Genomic DNA, 25,056 nt, shown 5'->3' on the forward strand with positions numbered 1-25,056 from the left:
AAAATGCTCTTCGACTTCATTTGGAAAAACAGGATTCATTATTTGAAGAAGACAGTTGTTATGAATTCTTGTGAAGTTGGTGGATTAAACTTCTTGGATTTTTCTACCCTGATTAAAACCTTCAAGATTAATTGGATAAAACAAATCTATCAAAACCCCACTTCAATTTGGAATATTATTCCTCTCCATGTATTATCAAAGCTAGGTGGTATTGATTTTTTTCTTGCCTGCAATTTTGACATTGACAAAATTCCTGTTAAGATGTCAGCCTTTCACCGCCAGGCCTTTCTTTCATGGTCGCTCATCTACAAACATAACTTTTCCCCGCATAATTATTTGATTTGGAATAACAAGGACATTCTTTATAAGCATCTTTTTGGAATATTGGTTTCAAAACAAGATTAACTGGGTAGATCAATTGTTTAATGATGCAGGGCTTTTGTTAACATATGAAGAGTTTCTTCAGAAATTTCTTATCCCGGTGACTCCTGGAGATTATGCTAAGGTGTTTGGAGCCATCCCCTCTGGTGTGTGTATGCTTTTCAAAGGCCAAAAGCGGCTGGATAATAACAATACTGTTTTTTTGGTGCCAAAAGAGACAAGTGTAGGGAGAATATGTCTGTCTGGTCGTCCTGCAAACAACAATAGACATATACGAATCTTGTTCCAGAAGGAGTTTACAACGTTACCATATGTTATTCCGTATTGGAATAGGTTTGTGGATGATATACCATGGAAGACGGTCTGGCTCATGCCAAATAAATTTCTGATTACGAATAAAGTCAAAGAAAGATCCTATAAGTTGATCCATAAATTCTACCCAGCAAAATCTTATATCAGTAAGAAATTTAAAAAAGTTATTGATGTTAACTGTAGCTTTTGTGTCGAGTGCCCTGAAACTGTTGTACATATGTTTTGGTACTGTCCATCTGTCAATTTATTTTGGCAGCGATTGTGTGATTTCATTCACGCTAACATTGAAAAGGATGTTGTAATTGCTTGGAAGAATGTATTGTTTTTTTTTTTTTAAATAGTATAGAGAAAAATAATTCGAACTATCTAATAAATTTATTACTTTTAATGTCCAAATATCACATTCACTGTTGTAAATTCCGCGGAGGGAAGCCGTGCTTTACAGCCTTCTATAACGAGTTTAAACAATACATTCTCTCAATCAAGTTCTCTGACAAACAAAAGGCTTTGAAAATAGTGGAGATTTGCTCTAATTTAAATATCTTTGTATAACTCATTGTGCCCCTATCATGGAGCAAAACCTTTTGCTATTTTTTTTGGTCTCTTTTTCTGTTTGTTCTGTATTTTCTTGAATTGTTTTAATGACGACGTGTAAGTTGTATTGTTTGCAATAAAAAAAAAAAAAAAAGAAAAAAAAAGAATGGGGTTTCAGATGGCAGGAGGAAGACAAGAGTGGGAGATGATGTGTTGCAAAAAATAATTGTGTATTAAATGCTGTCATGAGGGATTGTATTGTTAAACAATGTTTGATATCAATGAAACGGTGGATGATGAATAAAAATAATGTATTTTTTTTTTTAAATCTTTAAACCGTTGTTTGTAAGATTAAATATATGGGTACTCATGTAAACCTTTGGCTAGAGTAGAGGTTGTTTTTTTGTTTTTTTTATCTTTAAACGGTTGTTTGTAAGAGTAAATATATTATCCTTTTTTATTTGACTGCGTATAAATGAAATATCTTATAATTATTACCTTGAGTTGTTTCAACGGATACCCCTGTAGGCCGGGTGTAGTTTTATTTTTGGGGATAGCGGTCGCTGCTCGGGCCCTAATGAGATCTCGAGAGACCAGAGGAAAAACTAAAGAAAGGAAGGAAGTCTTACTTGAAGGCAGTTGTACTTTTACAAGTTACAATTTCACAAAACCCCCCTTTTCGAGACCGCCGTAGTATGTTTGTCAAGAAATCGTGGAGAGCAAATAATCGGACTCAAGTCGAGGAAGATGTGAGACGAGGCCTGCCTGCAGCGAGGAGGCTTCAGCAAGCGAGATGAGGAAGAATCATGTGGGTGGTGCAAGAGATGAAGTGCAGCAGCAACAAGCCGATGTTTGTGTGTGTGTGTCTCCTCTCCCTGACAATCCCCCTCAATGTCCTCCTGTCTTAATCGTCTTTTCGCTCTCCATCCGCCAGATTCGATCTCCTCTGGAGAAGCATTCCAGCAACGGGCCCACACAGCATGGAGGCGCCTGAGAATGGAGGCGCAAAACTGACAAAATTCAAAACAAATCAATAACTAAATAAAAGTAAAAATAAAAAAGGGACATCAAAAATATAATTTGAAAATGATATCGAAAAAAAATACATTTAAATGGAAATAAAAGCGCAAAAATCTCTCTCTATATCTATATATCTATATATATCTCTTTATCTATGTACCTATTTATCTATCTATCTATCTAGTTATTTATTTATTTATTTATTCATTTAGTGATTTATTTATAATCGTCTATTTCCCCACCACTCTTATGAGGCACTCCCCCTAGTGGCCTTCTGTGTGCTCTAGCACAAAAAAACAAAAACAAAAAAAAACAAAACAAAAAAACTTATTAATATGTCTTTGGGAGCTTGGTAATATTTAAAATAGAACGTATTTATACGTTTTTTGTGAGCAAATGAGTTAATCATTCAAATTTGTCAGGGTTGTTAACAACCCTCTTCTCTCACATGTGCTAAATTCAGGAGACATTTTATTTTCTCTTGACATGATCTTGGCCGTTGCAAAGATAGTAATGCTCCGTTTTTATTAACATTGCCACAAAAGGATTTCATCGCACAATATGTCCGTGTCACAATATAGTTATGATGGTGGTTATATTCTGTCCAACTGTGTATCATAGCGAGGCTCCCAAATGCTCTCATTAAATTGCGCAGATGTACCTCGAGCGGCGGCAAAGGATCCAATTTCCCCGTCCTTGCCTCTCTCACATCTCATCCTGACCTTTAACGCTCTCATCAGCAAGTCCAAAAAAGGCGCGTGAATACAACCTTACAGACGATGTAACGTTCCATGATAACTTTCAACGCGACTGGCAGCCTGAAAGAAAATCAATTCCGGGCAGCAAGTCAAAACGTCGGCAGCAGCTGCCAATTCTCGCGTGCAGAGATAACTTCTTCTTCCACCCGGCCAGCGCACGCGGGGGGGGGCAAGCCTGTCATCGGAGCGCATGGTTATTCTCATTCCGGCTCGTTAACGCCCAATTAGCCGACGGGCATGGATATGAAGACAATTAGGTTGTGTTCGTGGGCATGCTCGTCTGTGGTGAAGCTTCATAAATATTATGATAAATCGCTTCGTAGCTCGACGTCCCAAGGAGGCTCAGGTGACTTCTCGTCATTATTCTGTTCAGTGGCCATGGATGACCGTACAATTGTTTGAGCAACAATAACACAAATTCCAGACAAAAGAAAACATACTTGAAGAAAAACGACACAAAATTAATTATTAAAAATAATTGTGAGAATAAATGCATAATATAAAACATTCACAGGTAATTATTATAAAATTACTAAATAATTATTTTAATAAATCGATTAATCATTTAGAAACCTTATGTATGTTAAAATGGTCGAAATCCTCAGAATTTAGCGTCAGCGAACGGATCAGCTTCATGCTGAATCACAATAAGATACTTGTAAACATCTTTTTCTTTGGAAGATCATGATCAACATTTTTGCTTATTTTCTGGACCAAAGCTGAATCTTTAAAGAGATACTTGACTTATTTAACCCATTATAGCAATAAAATGTTAATATTTTGTCTATGATTAATTTGATACTTTCATTATTTTTCAAGCACAATTAGTACCTTTAAAAACACATTTTGCAACTTGCTGTCGACTGAAAATGACATCACAAGGGCTCAGGTAACCAATCACAGCTCACCTGCCAAACAGAGCATCAAAACCGGCGGAATCCATAATGCAGAAATCCACAAAGACTCAATCGAGGCAACTCGATTTTGGGCAATTGTTCTATTGGCTAACTTATAAGCCAAGAAATTCTCTGCTTTTAAGTGTCGGAGAAGTACTTGGAGAAGGTTGCTCATTACAGAACGGAGTTCATTCATTCATGAGAAGGACTTCCGTGGGATGCGTCTTATCTATATGAGACAAGTGCGAGCTTATTATGGCAAAGAAACAGATGCAACACAGTGATTTCAAGGAAGCACTTGATGGAGCGTGCCAACTTGACACCACGACGTGCTCAGCGGACCATACGCTCAACCGAGCAGTCAGTAAATACGGGCTATCAATGCAAATGTCGTTTGCAAATGGAGACCTTTGGGTGGGCCGCCGCATGGCTCTCGTTTCACGTCATTTCATGGCTCATGGATGCAATTATGCAAACTATCTCAATTGATGAATAATGTCTTGAAATGAATGCATATGCGCCTCGATCGCGGTTCACGGAGATAATGTCGGAGTCCCGTTGGTGGCGCTTACTCCTCACTCTCCCGCTGATTAAATGCTCATTGGTGCATTTACTCATGGTAAATAATGGTGGGTTTAATGTTTTCACTTGTCGCAAGGAAATTTTGAACGTTCAACATTAAAATGCTACGTTAACAATACATCTGGCAAATGTTTAGGGAATGTTGAACAACAGTGGCTAGCTTCGCTAACACACCCAAATGTTCACCCTCTCGGCAAGCTAACAGTCCATAAAGCCCAGCTAGGCAGTGTTTCAACGGTTCTGCTGTGACTTCGCTGTTGGCCTTAGCAACAAATGAAGAGAGTTTCACGCGGCACCCCAGAGACAAATTCCCCAGGTAGCTTAGTGTGACACTAAGCTAGCTAGTATGACTTCGCGAGATGGGAGTGGTAAGATGGCCGCCTTGTGGCTTCGCTGTCCGTGTTTCCCGTCTTCCATTTTTTTGTACTTCCCGTTTTGTTTAGAAAAATGACTGAACGAATAATACATGGATTTGTAAAGCACTTTGGACACTGTCGTGGTGTAGATAGGTGCACTCCATTTACAATTTTGGTGAAATTCTATTTTTCATTTGTTGAACTATGACATGTTTTTCTAGGAAAAGTACAGTGCGAAACATGTTCGAGTTGCTTTGGAAAGTGTTCGTTAATCTCAACACAAATGGCGAATGAGGATAAATCAAAGGCCAAAACATATTTGAAAATATAGAAACATACTGTAAACATATAGCTGTATTTTCTAAAAATAGCCATGTTTGTGTGGATAAAGGCCAAAGCCACACACAGACACAGTGTGTCACGTCAATGCTATTAGTTAATGTGTCACTCTGACTCCAAACAGGGAGTTAGTGTGAGTATACAGGATGAGCCGCCTGAGCTAACAGTGACAACAAGACTGCACACACGAGCACGGAAACAAAAAGTGGAGTCGACAGCCTTCTGATAAATCGTCCATTGGGGGGTAAAAAAAAAAGAAAGAGCAATAACGGGTGGAAGTTATCATGCTGAGAGGAAATGGTGCAGGAGAAATAGATGACATGCTCTTCTCAAAGCACAAAATGAGGAGGGATGATCTGTACCAGGTGCGACATTAATATTGCAATAAAAACACAAATATATATATTAAAAAAAAAAAAAAAAAAAAGCCCGAGAGTGATAACCGCATGACGGATGGCGATCCCTGCGGTGAGATCTCTAATAAGCTCATCAAGCCTGATAAAAGCTTGACAATCACATCAGTATCGGCGCCATCTGTCACTAAAACCGCCGGCGGGGCCAGACGGGAGCGAGTCCAGGTGACTTCGCATCGTCGACTCGGTTATCGAGACGGGCAGCTTGGGGGGGGGGGGGGGGGGGGGGGGCAGATGTGCCGTAAAGTTGAGAAGTACGACGGTTGGGAGAAGAGGACGCATCGTCCAGCAAAAAAATTAATAAAATAATAAAGCCCATTTTGTGCTATGGTCGTAGATTAGTAAACATATGGCTACAAAACGACACTAAAACCAGCTCTCGTTTTATGGCAGGGATGTCCAAACTTTTTCATTTGAGGGAAGGACACAAGGGCCACATAATGTTATGAAGAGAAATTGTGTTTAGTCCTAAAAATTCTACAAATAATTTATTTGTGCTTTTGCATATTTAGAAAAATGAACCGGTATATAAACCAATTTGTTTGTAATATGGCAGTAGGGTTATTATAGTTTTGGAATTTTTCGTTTTAGTTAGTTTTTATTAGTTTTCAGGGTGGTTCTGTTAGTTTTTATTAGTTTAATTCTTTAAAAAATGCTTAGTTTTATTTTAGTTTGTTAGTTTCAGTATTAGTATTAGTTTTTTTTGTGCGTAATATTTAAAAAAAAACACCATGGGAGTGATGTCATCTGAAAGTGCTTTTCTATTGGCTGCTGCTAGATGACGTCACTTCTGTGTGGCATACTTTCAAACGTCATTATTCCAGTTTATATCAAATAAATCTACTAAAAATCGCATTTAAAGTCTTCCCCAAAGGCTCGTGCATTAAATTAATTACCAAATTAATGAATTAATTACCATTGAGTTTGTTGTAATTAGTTTTCAGGGTGGTTCTGTTAGTTTTTATTAGTTTTTGTTATTTAATAAATGCTTAGTGTTAACTAGTTTCACTATTAGTTTTAGTTTTAAAAAGAAATGTGTATTACTTGTGCGCAATATTAATTAAAAAAAAAAAAAAACACCATGGGAGCGACGTCATCTGAATGAGCTTTTCTATTGGCTGCTGCGAGATGACATCACTTCTGTTTCAATTAATTACTAAAGACTAAAATGAAGGACATTTTTCCCTATAATTATAGTTAGTTTGAGTTAGTTTTGTAAACAGAAAATGTTTCAGTTTTCGTTTTTTAAAAAGCATTTTCGTTTTTATTTTAACAAAATTGGTTTTTGAATTTTAGTTTTTTTCTTTAGTTTTAGTGAACTAAAATAACCTTGTTGGGAGCATAGTCATATGTAAAACAGAACATATTTATATGTTTTTGGGAGCAAATGAGTTAAATTAGTATTTTGCTCTATTTTACCCCAAGAGGGGGAGAAGAAGTCAAAATGTCAGGGTGCCAGCCAGTCCATTCATGGTTTTATTAATCGATATTGGGCTATAAAAAGGAATATCGATTCATTATTGATCTATCAATATTTTAGACCCAGCCCAAAGGTGGAACCAAGGCTTTTGCTATTTCTGTCTCTCTCTCTCTCTCTGTGTGTGGTAGTGTTAGTGCATCTTTCCAGCAATGTGAAGCGGCAGCATGGCAGGCAGCAAGACACACTTCTCTAAACCACACGCACGCACACGCACACACAGGATTGGCAGAGCAGCGTTATCCCCCTGGAGGCCAATTCATAGCAAGATCTTCCACTGAAAGCTGCACGGCCGTAAATTGTTTCCCTCTCCCTCCCCTGCTTAACTGCCAATTACGCAGATCTGACAATGGCCACTTTACCGCGCACACGCCAACACCAACACACACACTTCTTCTATCAAACTGAAAGATTGCAGTGGGTGCTGATACTTGTGCTGTTCTTCGCTGTTATTATTATTATTGCTATATTTAGGCTAGAGCAAGACAGGCGCAGCCTGGAGGCCAATGCTTGTTTTTCTTTCTCTTTTTTAATCACATAAGTTCAACACAGCCTGTTACCTGAGAGTCGCGCTAAAAAGCCAGAATTTATTTGTGTCATTTGGCAATCTCCTAGGTTGGATTTCTCGTTTTTTTGTTCACTTGTTCATTATAAAAAACAAAACAAAAAAGTTAACGATTTAACATGATTATCACAATTAACACTTTAACTCGGGCTTGATCTCTGCTGAGGAATGTGTTGTAAACGTGCAGTCTGTTTGTTAGCAGCTAGCAAGCTAAGATAGCTTGAAGACTTCAATATACAGCAAGATGAGTATATCCAGACACATGAAAGACAATTTACACCATGAAAGTAGTGATCGACAATACTGCTTCTACCAAAAACAACATACTTTAGGCTTCCAACTTCCACTTTTCCCTCCAACAAACCATTTTTCTTTGTAGCTAGCAGCTCCAAATTACTGGTTTCATTGAGTCGCAGTAATGTAGGGTCCTACTTGGGACGTTTTTTTTGGTGACGCTTGACATATTTCCCACCTTTAGTTTTAACGAAACTCCAGCTTTCTACATTCATATATAGGCTTGCCCTCCGGGAGGCGGAGCGGGAGCTAAGCAGTGACGTCAGCTGGAAGGGTCTATTATAGGTTCAAGAAGGATCATCATGACGTTTTACTACTCCAAACCACTTCCTGTGTGCTTTACACACTCCCAACCACACACTTGTAACGCAGACGTAGTGATTAAATCACCGGTGGCACACTTTCACCAAGGGTGGAGGGAGAAATTAAGCTAAGTGACATGATAACTCCAGCGCGACGCCCCCAAATTGACACAAACAATGAAACAGGTCAAAAAAATGTTGACAGGTGTGCGCCTGTTGCCTACATGAAATAAGAACACATTTGCTAAACTGTTGCTCTGTAAACTCGCCGTACCGGAGCTTTCAGTACTTTTCGTTTCGCACCGGTTAACCGGTCTTAGAGGTGCGTTCGATCGCAAACAGCAGTCAAAAAAAAAAAATAATTAAAAAAAAAGACAACTTACATGTCGAAGTTCTTGCATGCGGTCCTTCATTGTGGATTTTTTTTTGGCGATGATGGAGAAGATGTGGACACGCCGACAAGAAGCGGGCTTAGGCGGCTTCACGAGGAAGCGATGTGGGGTTCCCCCCCTTCTTTCCTCACCACCTCCCTCCTTCCTTTTGCCTCCTCTCGTGGTTCCGATGACGGGCTGATTGGACCGACGCCGTTAACCCATGACACGCACGCCAACTTCCTCCTTTTCGATCGCGCCCAAATGGCTTGAGTAGAACCTGTTGACTTTTCAAGAATCCACTCGGAGAGGACGGGGCAGGGACAGAGCAAAGAGAGCAAAAGAGGGGAGTCTGGTTCAGCTGAGATTGAATATCGATCGTAGGCTCTCAGATAACGCCCAGGTGGGTTATTCTGCATTGTGTACCGGTGCACAGCGCCCCCTGTGAGGTCACTTTGGGTACTGCAATTAAGACAAGTCAAAAGACGGACGAGAGGCCTGCTGGACATTCGAATCGGAACAACCAAGCAAACCATAAACACTCACTCAAACCATAAACATAAACAATTATTTTGTCACGTATTCAGCCGATCAGGTAACGACCAATCACGGCACACTCAAGTTTTTGTTTATGTGATGTTCGCAAGCTGAACTGTGATTGGTTGTTACCTCTTTTTACGTCACACTTGAATTAGTGTATAGTTGATAATTATGGAGGACCAAAACCGCCAAAATTCAAAATAAATAAATGTCAAAATAAATAAAAGTGAAAATAAAAATATCTCTATTTAATTTTTGAATTTAGATATTTTTTTATATCCTTTTTAATTTTCACATTTAGTCTTTTAGTCACTTATTTTGTCATTTATTTATTTAGTCTGTTTATTTAGTCACTTATCTCTTCATTTATTTTGTCATTTAATTTTAATTTGAGTAGTTTTGGGCCGTACTGCCAAGTCGAATTGTGATTCAAATGAGGGGCGGTCTTAAGTGTGTTGAGCTATTAGCCTATTGGTTTATTTATTTGGAATTTTGGCATTTTTGGTCATCCATAGATAATGACATTATATGAAAAATAAATATCAGTACCAAAATAACCGACAGACCAGTATCAACTAAGCCAGCAGGACCATTGATGATTTTGAGTATTCAATAGACCTGGACCTGACACATTTTTGGAACCAAACATGCAAAAATCCACATTGGAAGGAAAAGGTTGAGTTTCATAATCAGCAAGCTTTTTTTTTATTATTATTATTTTCTGCCTAAACTTTGAGTCATAAGATTAGGTTCACCTGCACAATGTAATAACCCCCCCCCCCAAAAAAAAAAAAACTTTTCTAAAAGCTCAACATGTCTTTTTATCAACCAGTTCCTTTGCTTCAGGGGTAAAATTCTGATGAATTTCTTCTCCGCGTTTCAACAACACAATAGAATTGCGTGAAAGTATGAAGCTGTCAGGATGATTTGCAGTTGACACTCACGCTTCTCATTCTAAGTCGCTCGATCGTTTAGTTGTTCAACGGGGCAAGCAGGATACCATCATAAACTTTTTACGTTTTTTTTTTTATGTACATGTGTCATAAATGTGAAATATTCTTGCCATCACCATCCCCCTCCCTCAGTTGTCATCATTTGGTTCGACAGAGTGGCTGCTGAATTGAAAAGTGACAAAAGGTTGGGCTAACATTTGATTTCATTTGTACACGTGTATCTAATATTGTGTCCAGGAAGCCCACAAGGGAAAGACAACACTCATTTCAGTCTAACTTGACTTGATTGAGAAAATATGGTTAATGAGTACATGATATATAGTACTGTTCATTTTGTACATCTTCACTAAATCAGGTATTAAAAATGAATGACCAAAAGTATTGCAACCAATGAAAAAGGAATAAAGTCCATTCACTCTGGTGGTGATTCTGAAGGCCCAGTTGCACGAGTCCCAGCTTAGAAACGAGGTCTCCTCTGGCGTCCTGTGTATTTGGTGTCAGCCCGCACCTCCCTGTAGGACGACGACATCACATGGATGAGCCATGTGACACAATTTTTGGGAAAAAAAAACCCCCCATCCGCTTAGAACAGAAAATAGACTACGCCGCAGCAGCCCGTACCGTCCTTGTCTCCGCCTCCTCTCCTTTTTTTCCAGAATCCAATCTCGGCCCTTCTTTGCCGATTTCCCCTTCATGTTTTTGAAGCGGCATCTTTGCAGGGGACAGAGTGAGGTGATTATTTGCGTGTGATGTGATGACGTTTATCCCATGTAAAAGGCAGGAAAACCCGCCTGACGGGGTTTGGCGTCAGGCAGGACGACGACCTTTCGCTTTTTTTCTATTGGTCTGTAGGCGTCATGAGTCCAGGTACGAGTGAACCTGACCTGCACCTGAGGCCCAGACCTGATTCACGTGGTGATCTTTTAGACTAATATTGAACATGGTGGGAATATTTTAGAAAAAAAATATATTTTGAATTGATTTACACGAGTATTCAGATATTGCATGTATTCAAATTCTGATTTGGCTTGCATTTTTAGTACACTTAATTATATTTTAATGTTTATTCTTGTTCTCATGTATATTATTTTGTATTTTTGTTTGCATTCATTTACTTTTTACATTGTTTTTTTACTCTTGTTACCATTTTCTTTTGTTACTCATTTACATAGGATTTTTTTTAATTTTGTACTACTGTATTTTTATTCATTTTGTTGAACATTTAATTTGAATCTTATTTGTTTCATTTTTTCAAATTGGTTAGTTTATTTTCTATACTAATTTATATATTTTTTTTCATATACAATTTTATTGATTTTAAATTGTCTATATTTTGTTTGCTTATATTTTATGTATTACTTACATTTTAATCTTATTTATTGCCTTATTGAAGTTTTGTTTTTGTGTTCAATATTTTTTTAGCCTCATTTACATTGCATTAATATGCATGCTATTTTGTATCTGTATTTGTTTTTAGATCATTTTTAAATTATTGTTTATACATATATATTACTGCGATTGGCTGGCAACCAGATCAGGGTGAACCCCACCTACTGCCTGAAGCCAGCTGGGATAGGCTCCACCACCCCCGCGACCCTTGTGAGGAGCAGCGGTTAAGAAAACGGATGGATGGATACATATATATTAAAATACTTGTATATTCTATGACATTTTGTTGTTGTTGTCTGTAACCTGGTTGGCATTGCAAACGAGAATCTGTTCTCAATTATTACTAGCTAAATAAAGGTTAAATAAAAAATAAATACAATTCTTTTTTATTTATAATTGTTTCATTTGCCTTGCATTTTTAACTACAAATGTATGGAAACGCAGCCTATGAAAATCCATACACATCTTAGCTGCATTTTGATACTATATTGGCATTTAAAACACTGCCATTTCCCATTAGACTGTCGGAGGTCGCTGTTATTATTATTATTATTATTATCACCGTTATGCGAGACCAAAACCATTAAAAAGTAACGAAGCGCTACACAACATTGAATAACCATGATGTCAACAAGGACATTTTGCTTTTCCATATAGTCGTACTAGGGCCGTCACGCCAGTACAGTTACAGGACTCGCTGGACTGGATATTAAAGCAAACCATGAGAGGGGCTCATATTTCAACACACGCATACACAATGAGCTTATTATCTTCCTAATTGCATTTACACAGGAATCTGCTATGAAGAAAAAAAAAAAGACAAATGAAACAATCTCCTGCAGTGCACATTTGGCCCCAGGCGGCATCTTCACATCATAACAAGAGAAAAGAAGAAGATTGGAGGCTTTCAGAGTTTCATCAAACAGACACGCTCATGTGATTATCAGAAGCATCCGTGTAAACAACGCTTCCATCCTTTTTTTTTTTTACCTTTGTCCTGAAAACTGGACCTGGTTGGGGACGTTCTTGTCGGAGCTTTCGGCGCCTAAACCCTGAAGTTTCAAAAAGCAGCAATGTTACACACATTCTTTGATTTGACATTTCAATACATTTGATACTGTATTTTAGTTTTAATCCAATTTTAGTGGAGGGGGGGGGGGGGGGGGGGGCAATTTTAGTCAACTAAATTGACATACATTTCAACTTTTATACAAAAAATGATAACACACCTATTTGTAACTGTAGTTTAACACGCAAGACACCTTTAATACTAGTTAATTAGTATAGTTTATATTTGTATAATTTAATAATAATTAATATAGTCTTTATTGTTTCAATGAAACATGTTGAACTGACAATATAACTTCGTTTTCACCTAAATTAAAAAGGTGCATAATTGCTTGAGAGTAATCTTACAGCTTCACAATGAAATAAATAAAATTAAATAAATTAATTCAATTAAATTACATTAACTTACATAAACACAGTGAAGAATGAACAGTTTCCGAGTGGTTCTTTTCTCCAACCCGCGTTTCATTCCTTCCAATTGGATTGCGTGAATTTTCATCACTGTGTTGTTTTCATTTTCATATTAGTCATTGACGAAATTGTCAGTCAATTTTAGTTATCATTAATCGTCTCAATGAATGACTTCTATTTTATTTTTCGTTTCATTTTCGTCTGAAAGAAAAAAAATTTTCGGCGACAAAATTATCACTGGCATAAACTCAAATTAATTGATACATCAGATGAATCGCCCAGCCTAACTTTATGCCACTTCATTGATTATTAGCGGGCTTACCTTTGGCAGGACGCCCGTCACGCCGGCAAACAGACACAAGAAGAACCTGGACAGAAGCAAAGTGAGCAATAATAGCAAAAAGTGCCGCAAATAGGAAGTGATGTACGGACTTCTTGGCCTTGGTGCTGTTGGGGTAGTCCACCACCATGCCCCCGCTGAAGCCCGCCCTCATGGCCTGCGATGTGATCAGTTCCAACTGCCGGGAGGGCAAAAAAAAAAAAAAAGGGCAGGTGGATGAGCGACACGAATTAACAAACGATCTAAAAGCTCATCGGCGGACATTTTGGGCTCCCCACTATACCTGCTCAGAGTTCTCGGGATAGAGCTGAAAAACGGCCCGGGCGCCTCTTGACTGGATGGTGAAGAGCAAATAAGCAAATGACAACAATTCGTTGCAACTTGAAAGTAATAGGGCCTGACTCATGTGGATTTTTTGAGGATGATGGCGATTCAAATTTGGTCCAGCAAAATTCCTCTAACCAATTGATTGATTATTAAAAAAAAATAAAATAAAATATAAATAGTAAAAAAATAAATAAATAAAATAAAAACGATAATTAAAAAATATATACCCGTAACGAATAAAATAACTCATTTTTCTGGTCCATGAACGCTCACAACACAACTCAATTTATAAAGTACTTTAAAACAAGCATTGCTGTATACAAAGCGCTGTACATGAAACAGGAATCGGTCATGCAGTAAAGATAAAGAGTAAGATAAGAATAAATATCCATCCATCCATCCATCCATCCATTTTCTTGACCGCTTATTCCTCACAAGTCACAAGGGTCGCGGGGAGTGCTGGAGCCTATCCCAGCTGGCTTTGGGCAGTAGGCGTGGTACACCCTGAACTGGTTGCCAGCCAATCACAGGAACAGAAAATTAAAATTAAATAAAATATAAATAATTACAAAAATAAATAAACAAAATAAAAAAAAACTAAAATTAAAAACGATAATTAAAAAAATATATACACCGGTAGCCATAATGAATAAAGTGCTTTATAAATAAAGTTGAGTTGAGAATCGTATTCACGCTGTTTTCTGTATGGAAAGAAAGGAGATGACCTCAAAGTTCCCCCTTTCAATAAATCAATCATATGAATGAATAAAAACGTACCAAAGAAGAATAGAGAGTACTAAAGAAGGTGTAGAGTCTCTTTGGAGGACTGTGTGTGCGCTTGTCGGCGTTGCAGAGCCACTGAAGAGCAGAGATACTGACAGGGGACAAAAACGACTAGTAAATAAAACTAAAATATTCCGGATGTATTCAGAGAAAATGACAAAAAACATTTGCTACCTAACGCAGCCATCAAAGGTTCCGGCTCGGAAAGGCATCCCTTGGCCCATGTCTCCTAATAGTAGATCTCCTTCCACCTCTCTGTCCAGTGCCACATCTGACAAACACCACACACAATTGCTTTGCTTTCACAAACAGACGGTCACAACTGCTCAGTAAGCTGCAATATTTGTTGTTTTTTGTTGTTGTTGTTGTTGTTTTGTTTTTGCATAATAAATAATAAATAATATAGCCCACACACTGTGTAGATATTATCCGTCTGATGTCTCTATCTTCAAAAACTTGCAAGTCGGGTCAATGCTAAGTCAAGGTACTATTGTACAGTACAGTACAGTGCAGTCACATAAATGGAGCTAACGATAACACTCAAACTAACCCAGCATAGCTGTGCTGATGTCGACTCCCACCCAGTAGTGTCCTTCCTCTGTAAGGTAGTCACCACTGAGTCCCGAACCACACCTGAGGGAAACAAAAACAAAAAAGAATAAAACCTCTGTATACTTTGCGACACAAACACATGTAATACTATTATAAGTTTACTTTACAACAAGTTCACTTCCATAAAGCAACAAAAACAACAGTGATGCCACACATAATGTATTTCAAACAATACTTTTGCATCGACTGTCAGGTCAAGCTTACTCATGACAATGCTATTTTGATCAACACTGTCAGATCAGTACATAATTACGGTGCTTGTGGCATTTTAGTATTTGAAAAACAAACCGTTTTTTAAACGATTCATCTATCGCATCTCTTTTGATAGTAAGCATCCAGGAAGCGTATTTAGAGAAGGATTTTTTTTTTTTTAATAATTATTACAGTTCAGGGCTTGTATAATTCACTGAGGCCATAATTGAGCGGAATGCAACTACGGTTTAATCGTCTCACCCCACATCCAGCAGGAAGCATGGCTGTCCCTCTGGAAGGTTCAAAAGCTCCACGGCTCTCTCCGACATCTGAGTCTGGATCTCAATCATCCGAGAGCTGGAAAACAGCAAAAAGACAAACATGATTTGAAACATCATCATTTTTGACAAAAGAAAATCTTTCTTAAAGAAACTGCAAAACTCTTGCGTGAAAGCAGCAATGTGGAGGTGCAAAACGTTGTACATTAACACACATTCAAATGTCGTCAGCCAAAACCAACAAGATCTGTTTTCGAGTTTTTAATTGATGTGACTGAGCATTGAAACTTACTTCTGAGAGTATTTCTTGGCCTCCTCTTCATTGTAAAACTGCGTAGAGAAAAAAATGCACATAATTAAATGTTAAATCAAGCATTTCATGTTGTTGTTTTAGTCTGAAATAATGCATTACTTGACGTGGGGCTGAAAACAACCCCCGGGCCCTTTTATTATCAAGCTGGCATAGCGTCCAGTTTACGGAAGTTTATGGAAGCTGCTGCTAGCCGAGATGCTACAAACACATGAAGAAGTCAGGGGGGAAAAAAGCACTGACCACATCGGGGGGAGCTGAGTGCTCCGGTCGTCGACAAGTGCTCATGGTACTATCGAGTATCCCAAAAGAATATGTGAATCTAGTTTACTCCTCAAAAACAAGATACATATAAAACGTGTAGAATCATGTGGCGACTACACGGAGAAGCTCTTCTTCGGCGAAATTAAAAGTGAAATTATAGGAAAGACAACAGTATGTCTCCATCTAGTGGACGTCTTCTTCTTCTTTATTCCACTATGTACAACAAACATTTTTTAATGTGCATTTTGAAAATGATTGAAATGGGATTGTTTGTATTTGAAATAATTAAAAAAAAGGTATAAAAAAAAAGCCTTCATGTTTATGTTTTTTAAAACATATTTTTATGCAACTACGTATTAATCGTTGTTTCGCTGTTTTGTTTTGTTTTTTCGTTTTTTTTTCGTTTTTTTCTATGAAGCCGTAACCTTAACAAACAACAACAGAACAGAACATTGGGCATTTCCATTTAAAATTTAAAATAAAAGGCAAAAAGGGCAATGGGAAAAAAATCACAAGTACAGTTTTTCAAAATGACGCCAGTCTTGCTGCATTCTTGGTATTAATAAATAACAGCGAATTATTATAAGACTTCAATTCCTTTTTCCAATGAGCAATATTTGGTTTTGTTCTGAAGAAACGACATGTGTGTATATAGTGTTCACCTAGTAAAATAATATTGTTTATCCAAAAGTCAAAATTATTATTCAAAAAAATCTGTGGCGGTAATATTACCAACGCGTGTCTTTTTAAAACAAATCCAATGTTGAAAGTCAAGCCAATATTTTTTCTGCTGTGTGATTGGTCAGGCGCAATCGTTTCTTCCTGCGCTGGTCGATTTCCGTTGGTTCACAACGGCGTGACGTAGACGAAAGTTGACTTTGTTTTCCCTGCTGGGTGACGTATGGAGGGAAAATGGCGGAGGTCGCACACAAGCTGGGCAGCGGAGTTTACCGGTTGTCCAGCTTCAGGTACGGCCAAAGTCGACCACTTTGCTCCGGGGAAGCTTCCGAAACTCAGCGAGAAAAGTGCACTCTTACGACTACGGGTCGGAATAAAGACGTTTTAACGGGGGCTGAAGGCGACGTTCGGTTACACTGCTCGGGGTCAGTACCCAAAATAGAAGTCAGACGACTGGCAAGAAGTTGTCAGGTGACTGGAATTTGCTTGAATCTGAACTCACCTCTGTTTACTGGATGTATTCATGCCAGAGAGGCTTTTAAAAACAAATCTTTAGTTGGACGTTGGCGAGCTTCCGGAAGCAGAGGACCTACTTCCGGTCGCCTGAACCCCCTCTTCGCATCACCTCAGCAGTTGCGAGCTTTCTGCATCCTCATCCGAGTGCATAAACCAGAGAGATGGCACGGTGTCGCTTTGAAATCCAGACACTACAGCTGGACGAAAGACTCGAAAGATGGCCCCTTGCACCGAAACAGGACCGCCTATTACGACATCCTCAAAGTGTCCCCCAATGCCACGCAGTCACAAATCAAGACAGCCTACTACAAGCAGTCGTTCGTCTTCCACCCGGACAAAAACCCCGGCAGCGCCGAATCCGCGCTGCGCTTTTCGGAGATCAGCGAGGCCTACGCCGTTCTTGGCAACAAAAATCTGAGGAGGAAGTACGACCGGGGGATCCTGACCATGACGGATGTCCGCGGTCCGGGAAGACCCGCCTCCTCCAAAGAGACCCCGAGCGGACCCTCGGGATCAACGCAACAACAGCAGAGCACCTCCAGGAACTTCTCCCAAACGGGAGGGCGGCCCATGTTCGACTTTGACGCCTTCTACCAGGCCCACTACGGCGAGCAGCTACAGAGGGAGCGAGAAATGCGAGCCCGAAGGCGGCGCGACGCCGAGGCACACGAGAAGAGTCGGCGCAAGTGGAGGCGGCGCAAGATGGTGGAGGGCGCGATTGGCTTCCTGCTGCTGGCCGCAAGCATTGTTTTCATGAGCCTCAAGTAAGCGCCGGCGGTGCCGTCGCACCGCACGGAGCGGCAAGAATGACGTTTCTCAAGGGAAAAAAACGGGTTCATTTCAAGCGAGGGTTTGGGAATCGACATGCAAAAGCCGAGATTTGGATTGGACCGATACTTAAGAACAGATAGTGTCTTGCAGTTGTGATGAAAATGCATTTTACTGTAATTGAGTATTGTTGGAAAAGCACACTTTTCGATGTTTGAGTTTCACTTCCGAAATGTAATTACTAACTACTCAATTAAATTTAAGTTTTTGTCAAAAAGACTGAGATGACCTGTGACGATTGTGTTTGTGTTCGGACGTCTGACATTACTTTCAGCAACATACATGACAATTGTATTCTCTTGAATTTTTTTTACTGCCACACGTTATCAAAAAAAACAAAAAACAAAGCACACAACCCCCACAGTGCCAGCCGTTTCAAGCATTTTAACTCGCCTTTCATGGCAAACAGAATATTGTGTGCTTTTACTACATGAAAGATCGCATTAAAAAAAAAAAAGTGTTTCTACCTTATTCCGTTCTTTAGCAATCACCATTTGAAAAGAGGTCATTTGAGTGACAATCAAGTGAAAATAGAAAAATAAGGAGAAAACAAGCTTTTTTGTTGAAAAACAAAACAAAATGCTGCCATCTGCTGGCCATAGTTAGTGTATGTTTTTGATTCCACACCCCATTGACCAGGCAGTGCAGCACTTAGATGTTGCACTGACCATTGATTTAGAATTTTAGTTGACGTCATTTAACGTTTATGGCGGCATACATCGTGATTTTACTAATGGTTATTAAACGTTTTTGGCGGTCAAAGAGTTCAAGAATGTCCAAAGACAAATTCAACGTATTTGCATGCCAAAATGATGTCTGGAAAAAGACAAACGTTAAATGGAATGTGTTGTACATGCTGGCACATTGTGTGATTAAACAAGTGTTTTGGTGTCAACAAGTCCTAAAAGAAGAAAAAAATCTGTACGTGTTACCGAGTCAAATTGTATCAAACGAAAGAAAAAAAAAAAGACTGAGTGAGTCCGCCGGTAAAGAACCGCGAGTATGCGGCGTCCACCTGCACTGTGCAGTCCTGTGCTTTACCTTTGTTTTTGTAGTGGCACGTTTCTCCTCTAGAGGGCAGCCGACCACATAGAATGACTTCGCCTGTTCAAAACGCGGTCGAGACTCCACTTTATAGAATAAAAGATATACGGGTACATTATCATATTGCATATCGCATATCAGACGATGAGACGACTCCTTATACAAAATCCTCACTATTCAGGAGACCCCCAAACGGCACTTTTGTTCAAACATTTAGCATTGCATCGTCAAACCGCGCAAGTCATTTTCACCACTTTATAGATTCGTCATTAATTGTAAAATAATAACAACCACCATAAGTGTTGGACCGATCAATTTGTGAAAAATAAATAAATATTGATCATTTTGTGACATATGAGGATTTGGCCCAACACCAGCTAAAGTATAAAGGAGAGTCACAAAAACCAAAATAGCTTGTTCACATTTTATTCACAGAAATATAAAGTAGTATGTCAAGTACATCACTTTGTACAAAATTGCACAGACTCTTCAAAACTCACTCAGACAACAGAAACAAACCAACTTTGATTTTTTTACGAAGTGTTACGAAAATAAAGAGGCGCAATGACTGCACAAACTCGGCCAAAAGAAAAAGAAAAAAAAAACCCAGCTTGTTTTGCTAAATAAATGGGGTGTTTAGGGCATGAGCAGTCTTTGATATGTGTGATGGGGCCCTTGCACAAAGATAAGACTCAATAGGGGAGGAAAACTCATTCACAACAGCTGAGGAATAATAAATATGTTTAAAAAATAGGACTCAAATTGGCACATTAACGTCCTGGGCGGTTGTGAGATGGCCACGCTTGACACGTGACGCTCATTGATAGGTTTGTTTCAGCTGAATGAAAGTTTAGCAAAAAGGTGACAGTCTACTTTGGCGCATGTGGTGCTAAAATCAGTCTCTATTATCTTTTTGGTAATAATGCTTGTTTAATATTCCTTTTGATGCTTTAATATTGAGCTAAAGCGAAGCAGTGAAGCCATTTATGTGCAGTCAAGCGTGACCATCCTTTCCCGCAAGTCTGCTGTGCTCCCTCCACTAAATGCTGGATTTGCATCTAGTGACATGTTGAAGGCATGTGACAAACAAAAAAAATATCAACGCAACACTTTTGTTTTGGCTCCCATTTTTCATGAGCTGAACGCAAATATCTATAAGACTCTTTCTATGCAGTGGCATTTTTATTTATTTCAATGAGGAAATATTTGAGATACGTAATAAATTCAAATGGTATCTCAAGGCACAATAATACACAAAACGTCTTCCGACTATTATTTACAAATACAGGGAGTCCTAGAGTTACATTGGGGTTTGTTCCTACACTAGCGATGTAACGCAAATTTCGACTCAAGTCGAATGAATTTCCTCATTAGTCAATATTTACATCAAAATAATTTGCGTAAAAAAATCTAAAATACATTACAATTGAAAAAAAAAAAAAGATGCTGTCCGACTGAAGCTTAAGTCGATGTTCGTCGGTGATCTTTTTATGATGTTTAGCTTCGTTTCCATGGTAATTGCTTTACTTTTGGCTGGACCAACATTGATAGAAGACGTCGCAAAAAAAAGAGGGCGAAAAAGCCAAAGATATTCCCACAAGTGCTAGCTAAGGGCTAAATAGCGGCCGAGGGGAAAACACTGTGGCCAAAATGGCGGCCGAGGCTTAACTGTTGTAAAGTGGAAACGAGGTCGAGTGCGCCTTAACAGGACGACTCCCTTGTCAAAGTCCACGTTGGTGATCGCTTCTCCTTTGTCGAGATTTGTGCAGTGTAACTTTTCCATCTTTGAATTCAGCTCATGAAAACTGGAAGCAAAAGCAAAATGTGTTGCATTTATATTTTTGCTTCAGTGTATTAAGTACAACAGCGTATCTAATCTAAAGCTTCTGCTTTGTAACGAGCTTGCATTAAAAAAAAAAAAAAAAAAAAAAAAAAAAAGAATAAACACCAACAACCCTGTTTTAGAAATACTACTGTACGACTGCAGCACGCCGATCATTCAAAAACACTCTTCCAACATCACCGCAGTCACACTCCTCGAAATCAGCCAGCGTGACAGCAAATGGAAGCCCCCCGGACTCATGTTGTAGGCGAGCGTGTCACGTTTCAAACACACTCGCATTGACGTGGTGGAGAAACGCACGTCCGTTTCGTGAGCGTTTCAGTTTCGTGCTTTAGATCGCCACATTCGCGAAAACCGGGAAGTTGGACAGTTCACAGCTCTGACTTAAGAAAAGGATTCCAAATAAAATATACCAGTTGGTTTCATTAAGAAGCCGGAATTACCTTTAATTGTGAGTGATATTATCATATGTCGTCTGTAAATCTGATGTTTATATGGCGCGATTCAAAGAGCTGCTTTCTGAAAGAAAGAAAAAAGACAAATAAATGAGAGCAAACAATTCACCTTACAGGCCTACTAGAAGAATATATTATCATATATAATAATAGTGTTTCTTGTGAGAAAAAATAACATTTGGAATACATATTATATATCATCTATTGTCGTAAGTGTAAAAAATATATCTCCTTTTAATATGTATATCACTATAAAAACTTTTGTACAAATCAAGGCTTCCCGCCTCATAAACGCTCACGCAAAAATGGACGCCTGCTCCTCACCGCAATTGAATAAAAAAGCAATTTGACCAATCAGAATAAGGAAGTCACATGACCGCACACAACGTCTCCGCATGGCAGAAACAACCGCGTGCAAACTTTACGAGTTTACTTTATGAATGATGAAAAAGAACCGTGTCACGTGCTGTCATCTGGTCTGGCCTAAAAATGTCTACATTTCAGCCGACATAGTGTCAACAAATATGTAAGACAAATTCTTGTGGCTGAATTAAAAAAAAAAAAAAAATCAATTTTGCATTCATGCTCTGATTTAAAAAGTATACTCAAATGTTGTTTACTTTTTAGCCATACTATTTTAAGTAACAGTACTTTTTCTTGTGTACAATTCTGGGTTCCTCAATCTGTACCTCATCTCTGGTAATAGTAAAGACTTCTACTTATGTATTATGAAACAAACAAAAAAACAAAAAACATTTCATATTTTGAAAAATTGGTATTTGTTTAAAACCGCAGTTCAAAACGTCCAACTTCCCAGTTTTCTTTTAAAAGCAGTTGGGTAAAAAAAAAAAAACAATTATGTATCAGTCACAAAGGGACAACTTTTGGGGATTTTTGCACACCAAAATTGAATTATTTTGTGAAAAAAAAAAAAAAAAAAAAGAGGCTGAAATTGACAAGTAGCGATAAGTCCCTTTTTGACCAATAATTGGGTTATTTTTTTTCTTACCCACATTTTTTATTTTTTAGCAAGTAAATGCAGCATAGAAGCCTTCCATGACGTCTCTTTTGTGTTCTGATTCTCCGGCTATATATATATATATATATATATATATATATATATATATATATATATATATATATATATATATATGACTGGATAGCTGAAAGGCCAAGACTTTTGAGGCCGCCATATTGTTCCTCCCAAGAAATGTTTCTCGTCGTACGATCCAAATTGGAGAACATTTGAGACAGTACTTAGTCGAAACTGCATGATTTATGTTTTTAAATTTATTAAACATAGAGGATTTCAGACATTTTCAAACTTGCCTTAAATACATGTATAAATTATGTGCTTCATGATGTTTAGTCCAGGAGGAAACATGTATATTTTTTCGATTAAAGAATTGTAAGTGTAATTCAATAAAAGATGCCTCTGCCAAATCTGATCGTGAAAAGAAACAGGTGGTCTTCGAAGCAGCACATAGCGTCCACTTGTTAACAAGGCTATTTTAGTTAACTAAAACTAAGGAAAAAACTAAAACTAAAATTAAAATATCTGTTTTGTTAACAAAATAAAATAACGAAAACCCTTTAAAAATGAAAACTAACGAAAAGTACATTTTATGTTTACAGAACTAACTAAAACTATAATAATAGCAAAAATGTCCTTCGTTTTAGTCTTTGGTAATTAATTGAATGCATGAGCCTTTGGGGTGATTTTTAAATGTGATTTTAAGTAATTTATTTTGATATTAACTGGAATAAGGATGATAGAAAATGTGTCATACAGAAGTGACGTCATCGGGGAGCAGCCAATAGAAAAGCACCCTCCGATGACGTCGTTTCCATAGTGTTTTTTAAATATTGCGCAAAAGTAATACACATTAAAAAACTAAAACTAATACTGAAACTAACAAACTAAACTAAAACTAAACATTTAAATACAACTAATAAAAACAGAACCACCCTGAAAGCTAAAACCAACCAAAAAATAAATAAAAAATCAAAACCAAATCAAAACTAACTAAAATGAAGAATTTCAAAACTCTGCTTATTAATTGTTTTACTTGTTAAAAATGGTGAGCACCCCATCACAAACTCTCCACCCCGCCTCCGATCTAATACTTAGTGCCACCGAGCTGTATATGTTTCATCTGTACGTGTAGCGTATAGTTTATACAGTAGTCTGCTCGCGAGATGGGAGGAGCAAGATGGCCGCCCTGTGACTTCAACGGCTTGCACTGACGTGTATGGGCTATCGGCTATCCAGTCACATACAGTATACAGGTCAGTGCTGCCTACACACATCCTCGTTGATAGCGTTTGCTTCATCCGGGCCACTCAGCGAGCGAGCGTCGTCCATACGGAGGCCTTTGTCAACACCTCGTTAACGCTTTGACGCTGCGAACTAGGCCTGCTGCACCGCCCTCACCGAGTCGCCGCCCCTCCCAAATCGAGAAAACAGCAAATGGCCGTTGAAACACAAACAAACAAATTGGCGGCGACTTTGAAGCGTTCTAGCGCTCGCCGGGCCACTCAGTAGAAAGAGTACTGGTTCTCCACGGCCCGGGCCCGCCGGGTCCCGTCGGCATCGTGGTAGTCTTCGGACGCAGTGACGCCGGAGGCCTCCAGCAGGCGCTCTGAGCTGCCGCTGCGGCTCTGCAAGCCCCCGCCCGTGCCAGGGTCGCTGCGGGAGAGGGAGGGGAGGGCGGCGGGTGAGGAGGAGGAGGAGGGGCTCGAGGAGAGGGGGGCGTCGGCGGGGGTGCCGGCGGTGGGCGGGACCCCGGGAGGGGGAGGAGGAGCCGGTTGGACCGGGTCCGGCCGGCAGCTTGCGTCTCCTCTGGGAGGGGCGACCAGCGGGGGAGGCACGCTCGCGTCTGTGCGTCAGTGACACAGGTGATGTTAGCAAATACTTTCATAGATTATTATATTACTCATTCATCACATCATCAAGAACAGTTTCACAATGAGGCTGCAAATATCTATTTTTCTGTGTCAATTCAATAAATTGGATTTCTGTTTATTTCAAAAACAGGACATTATTTCAAACTGAAAAATGGATAAATATCAATTATTTGTGATTCCATTATTGGTTTGGTTCATTACATCTCAGAAATAAAAATACTAATCGTTGTTTCATAATGCAAAAGGAGACGATTGCAAAGGAAATTCTGAGGTTTTGGTAGTTTTAAACTAAACAGTGTCTCTAAATTATTAATGATCAAAAATATCTATTGCTTCATTTGAAAATTGATTAATCATTCTCTCTATTTCACACTACTGTTTCTTATTCTGCATTCGATGGTCGAAAGTCGGCTATATCCGAGTTGGGTTTTCCACAGTTCTGACCTGAAAGCGTTCGAGGCGAAAGTAAACAACCAAAATGGAGGATAGTGGTAAATTGTTTTTTATTTTGGTCCTTAAAACTCATTTCTGACCTCCTGCAAACTTGCATTCTCATAATCTTGCTTCATTGATTGTTTTTATCTTATTTCATAAGCATTCCATTGCATTACGTGAAGTTATGTCGAATATTATATATAATCCATTCATATATAATATGAATGAAGAAGGCTATCGAGTTTAATACTTGAGTAAATTGTTTTACCATTCACGGTATGGG

The 25,056-nt window shown here is 38.7% G+C and overlaps 4 protein-coding genes across 9 annotated transcripts in view; 1 reads left to right on the top strand and 3 right to left on the bottom strand.

The window, feature by feature from the left end:
- Positions 1-9,023, bottom strand: part of stx1a (syntaxin 1A (brain)) — a 44,181-nt gene extending 35,158 nt beyond the window's left edge. For 2 of the 6 annotated variants that reach the window (XR_013287997.1, XM_077541672.1), the window contains exon 1: positions 8,613-9,020. Coding sequence is in view for 5 of the 6 variants with exons in the window: in XM_077541672.1 (XP_077397798.1) it covers positions 8,613-8,642 (30 nt within the window). In the remaining variant the exon portion in view is untranslated. Of the gene's footprint in view, positions 1-8,612 lie in introns of all 6 variants that reach the window. The other 4 variants (XM_077541670.1, XM_077541669.1, XM_077541671.1 and 1 more) reach the window with 3 other exon arrangements.
- A 1,114-nt stretch (positions 9,024-10,137) lies between these two features.
- On the bottom strand, positions 10,138-16,221 carry bud23 (BUD23 rRNA methyltransferase and ribosome maturation factor). Its single transcript, XM_077541673.1, has 12 exons — positions 16,047-16,221; positions 15,786-15,823; positions 15,477-15,572; positions 14,962-15,044; positions 14,586-14,682; positions 14,406-14,502; positions 13,585-13,635; positions 13,394-13,479; positions 13,284-13,329; positions 12,473-12,534; positions 10,715-10,804; positions 10,138-10,605 (listed from the first exon to the last, which is right to left on the bottom strand). The coding sequence occupies exons 1-12, from the start codon at positions 16,089-16,091 to the stop codon at positions 10,551-10,553; spliced, it is 846 nt and encodes a 281-aa protein (XP_077397799.1). The 5' UTR covers positions 16,092-16,221; the 3' UTR covers positions 10,138-10,550.
- A 695-nt stretch (positions 16,222-16,916) lies between these two features.
- dnajc30b (DnaJ (Hsp40) homolog, subfamily C, member 30b) lies at positions 16,917-18,312 on the top strand. The gene has a single exon (XM_077541250.1). It carries the CDS (start codon positions 16,980-16,982, stop codon positions 18,027-18,029), a length of 1,050 nt encoding a protein of 349 aa, XP_077397376.1. The 5' UTR covers positions 16,917-16,979; the 3' UTR covers positions 18,030-18,312.
- A 1,233-nt stretch (positions 18,313-19,545) lies between these two features.
- sh2b2 (SH2B adaptor protein 2) overlaps positions 19,546-25,056 on the bottom strand; it is a 42,795-nt gene continuing 37,284 nt past the window's right edge. The window contains exon 10 of the mRNA XM_077541535.1: positions 19,546-24,310. Within this exon, the coding sequence (XP_077397661.1) occupies positions 23,970-24,310 (341 nt within the window). The 3' untranslated portion in view covers positions 19,546-23,969. The remainder of the gene's footprint in view (positions 24,311-25,056) is intronic.

This window comes from Festucalex cinctus, chromosome 13 (genome assembly GCF_051991245.1).
Source record: "Festucalex cinctus isolate MCC-2025b chromosome 13, RoL_Fcin_1.0, whole genome shotgun sequence".
Lineage (NCBI taxonomy): Eukaryota > Metazoa > Chordata > Actinopteri > Syngnathiformes > Syngnathidae > Festucalex > Festucalex cinctus.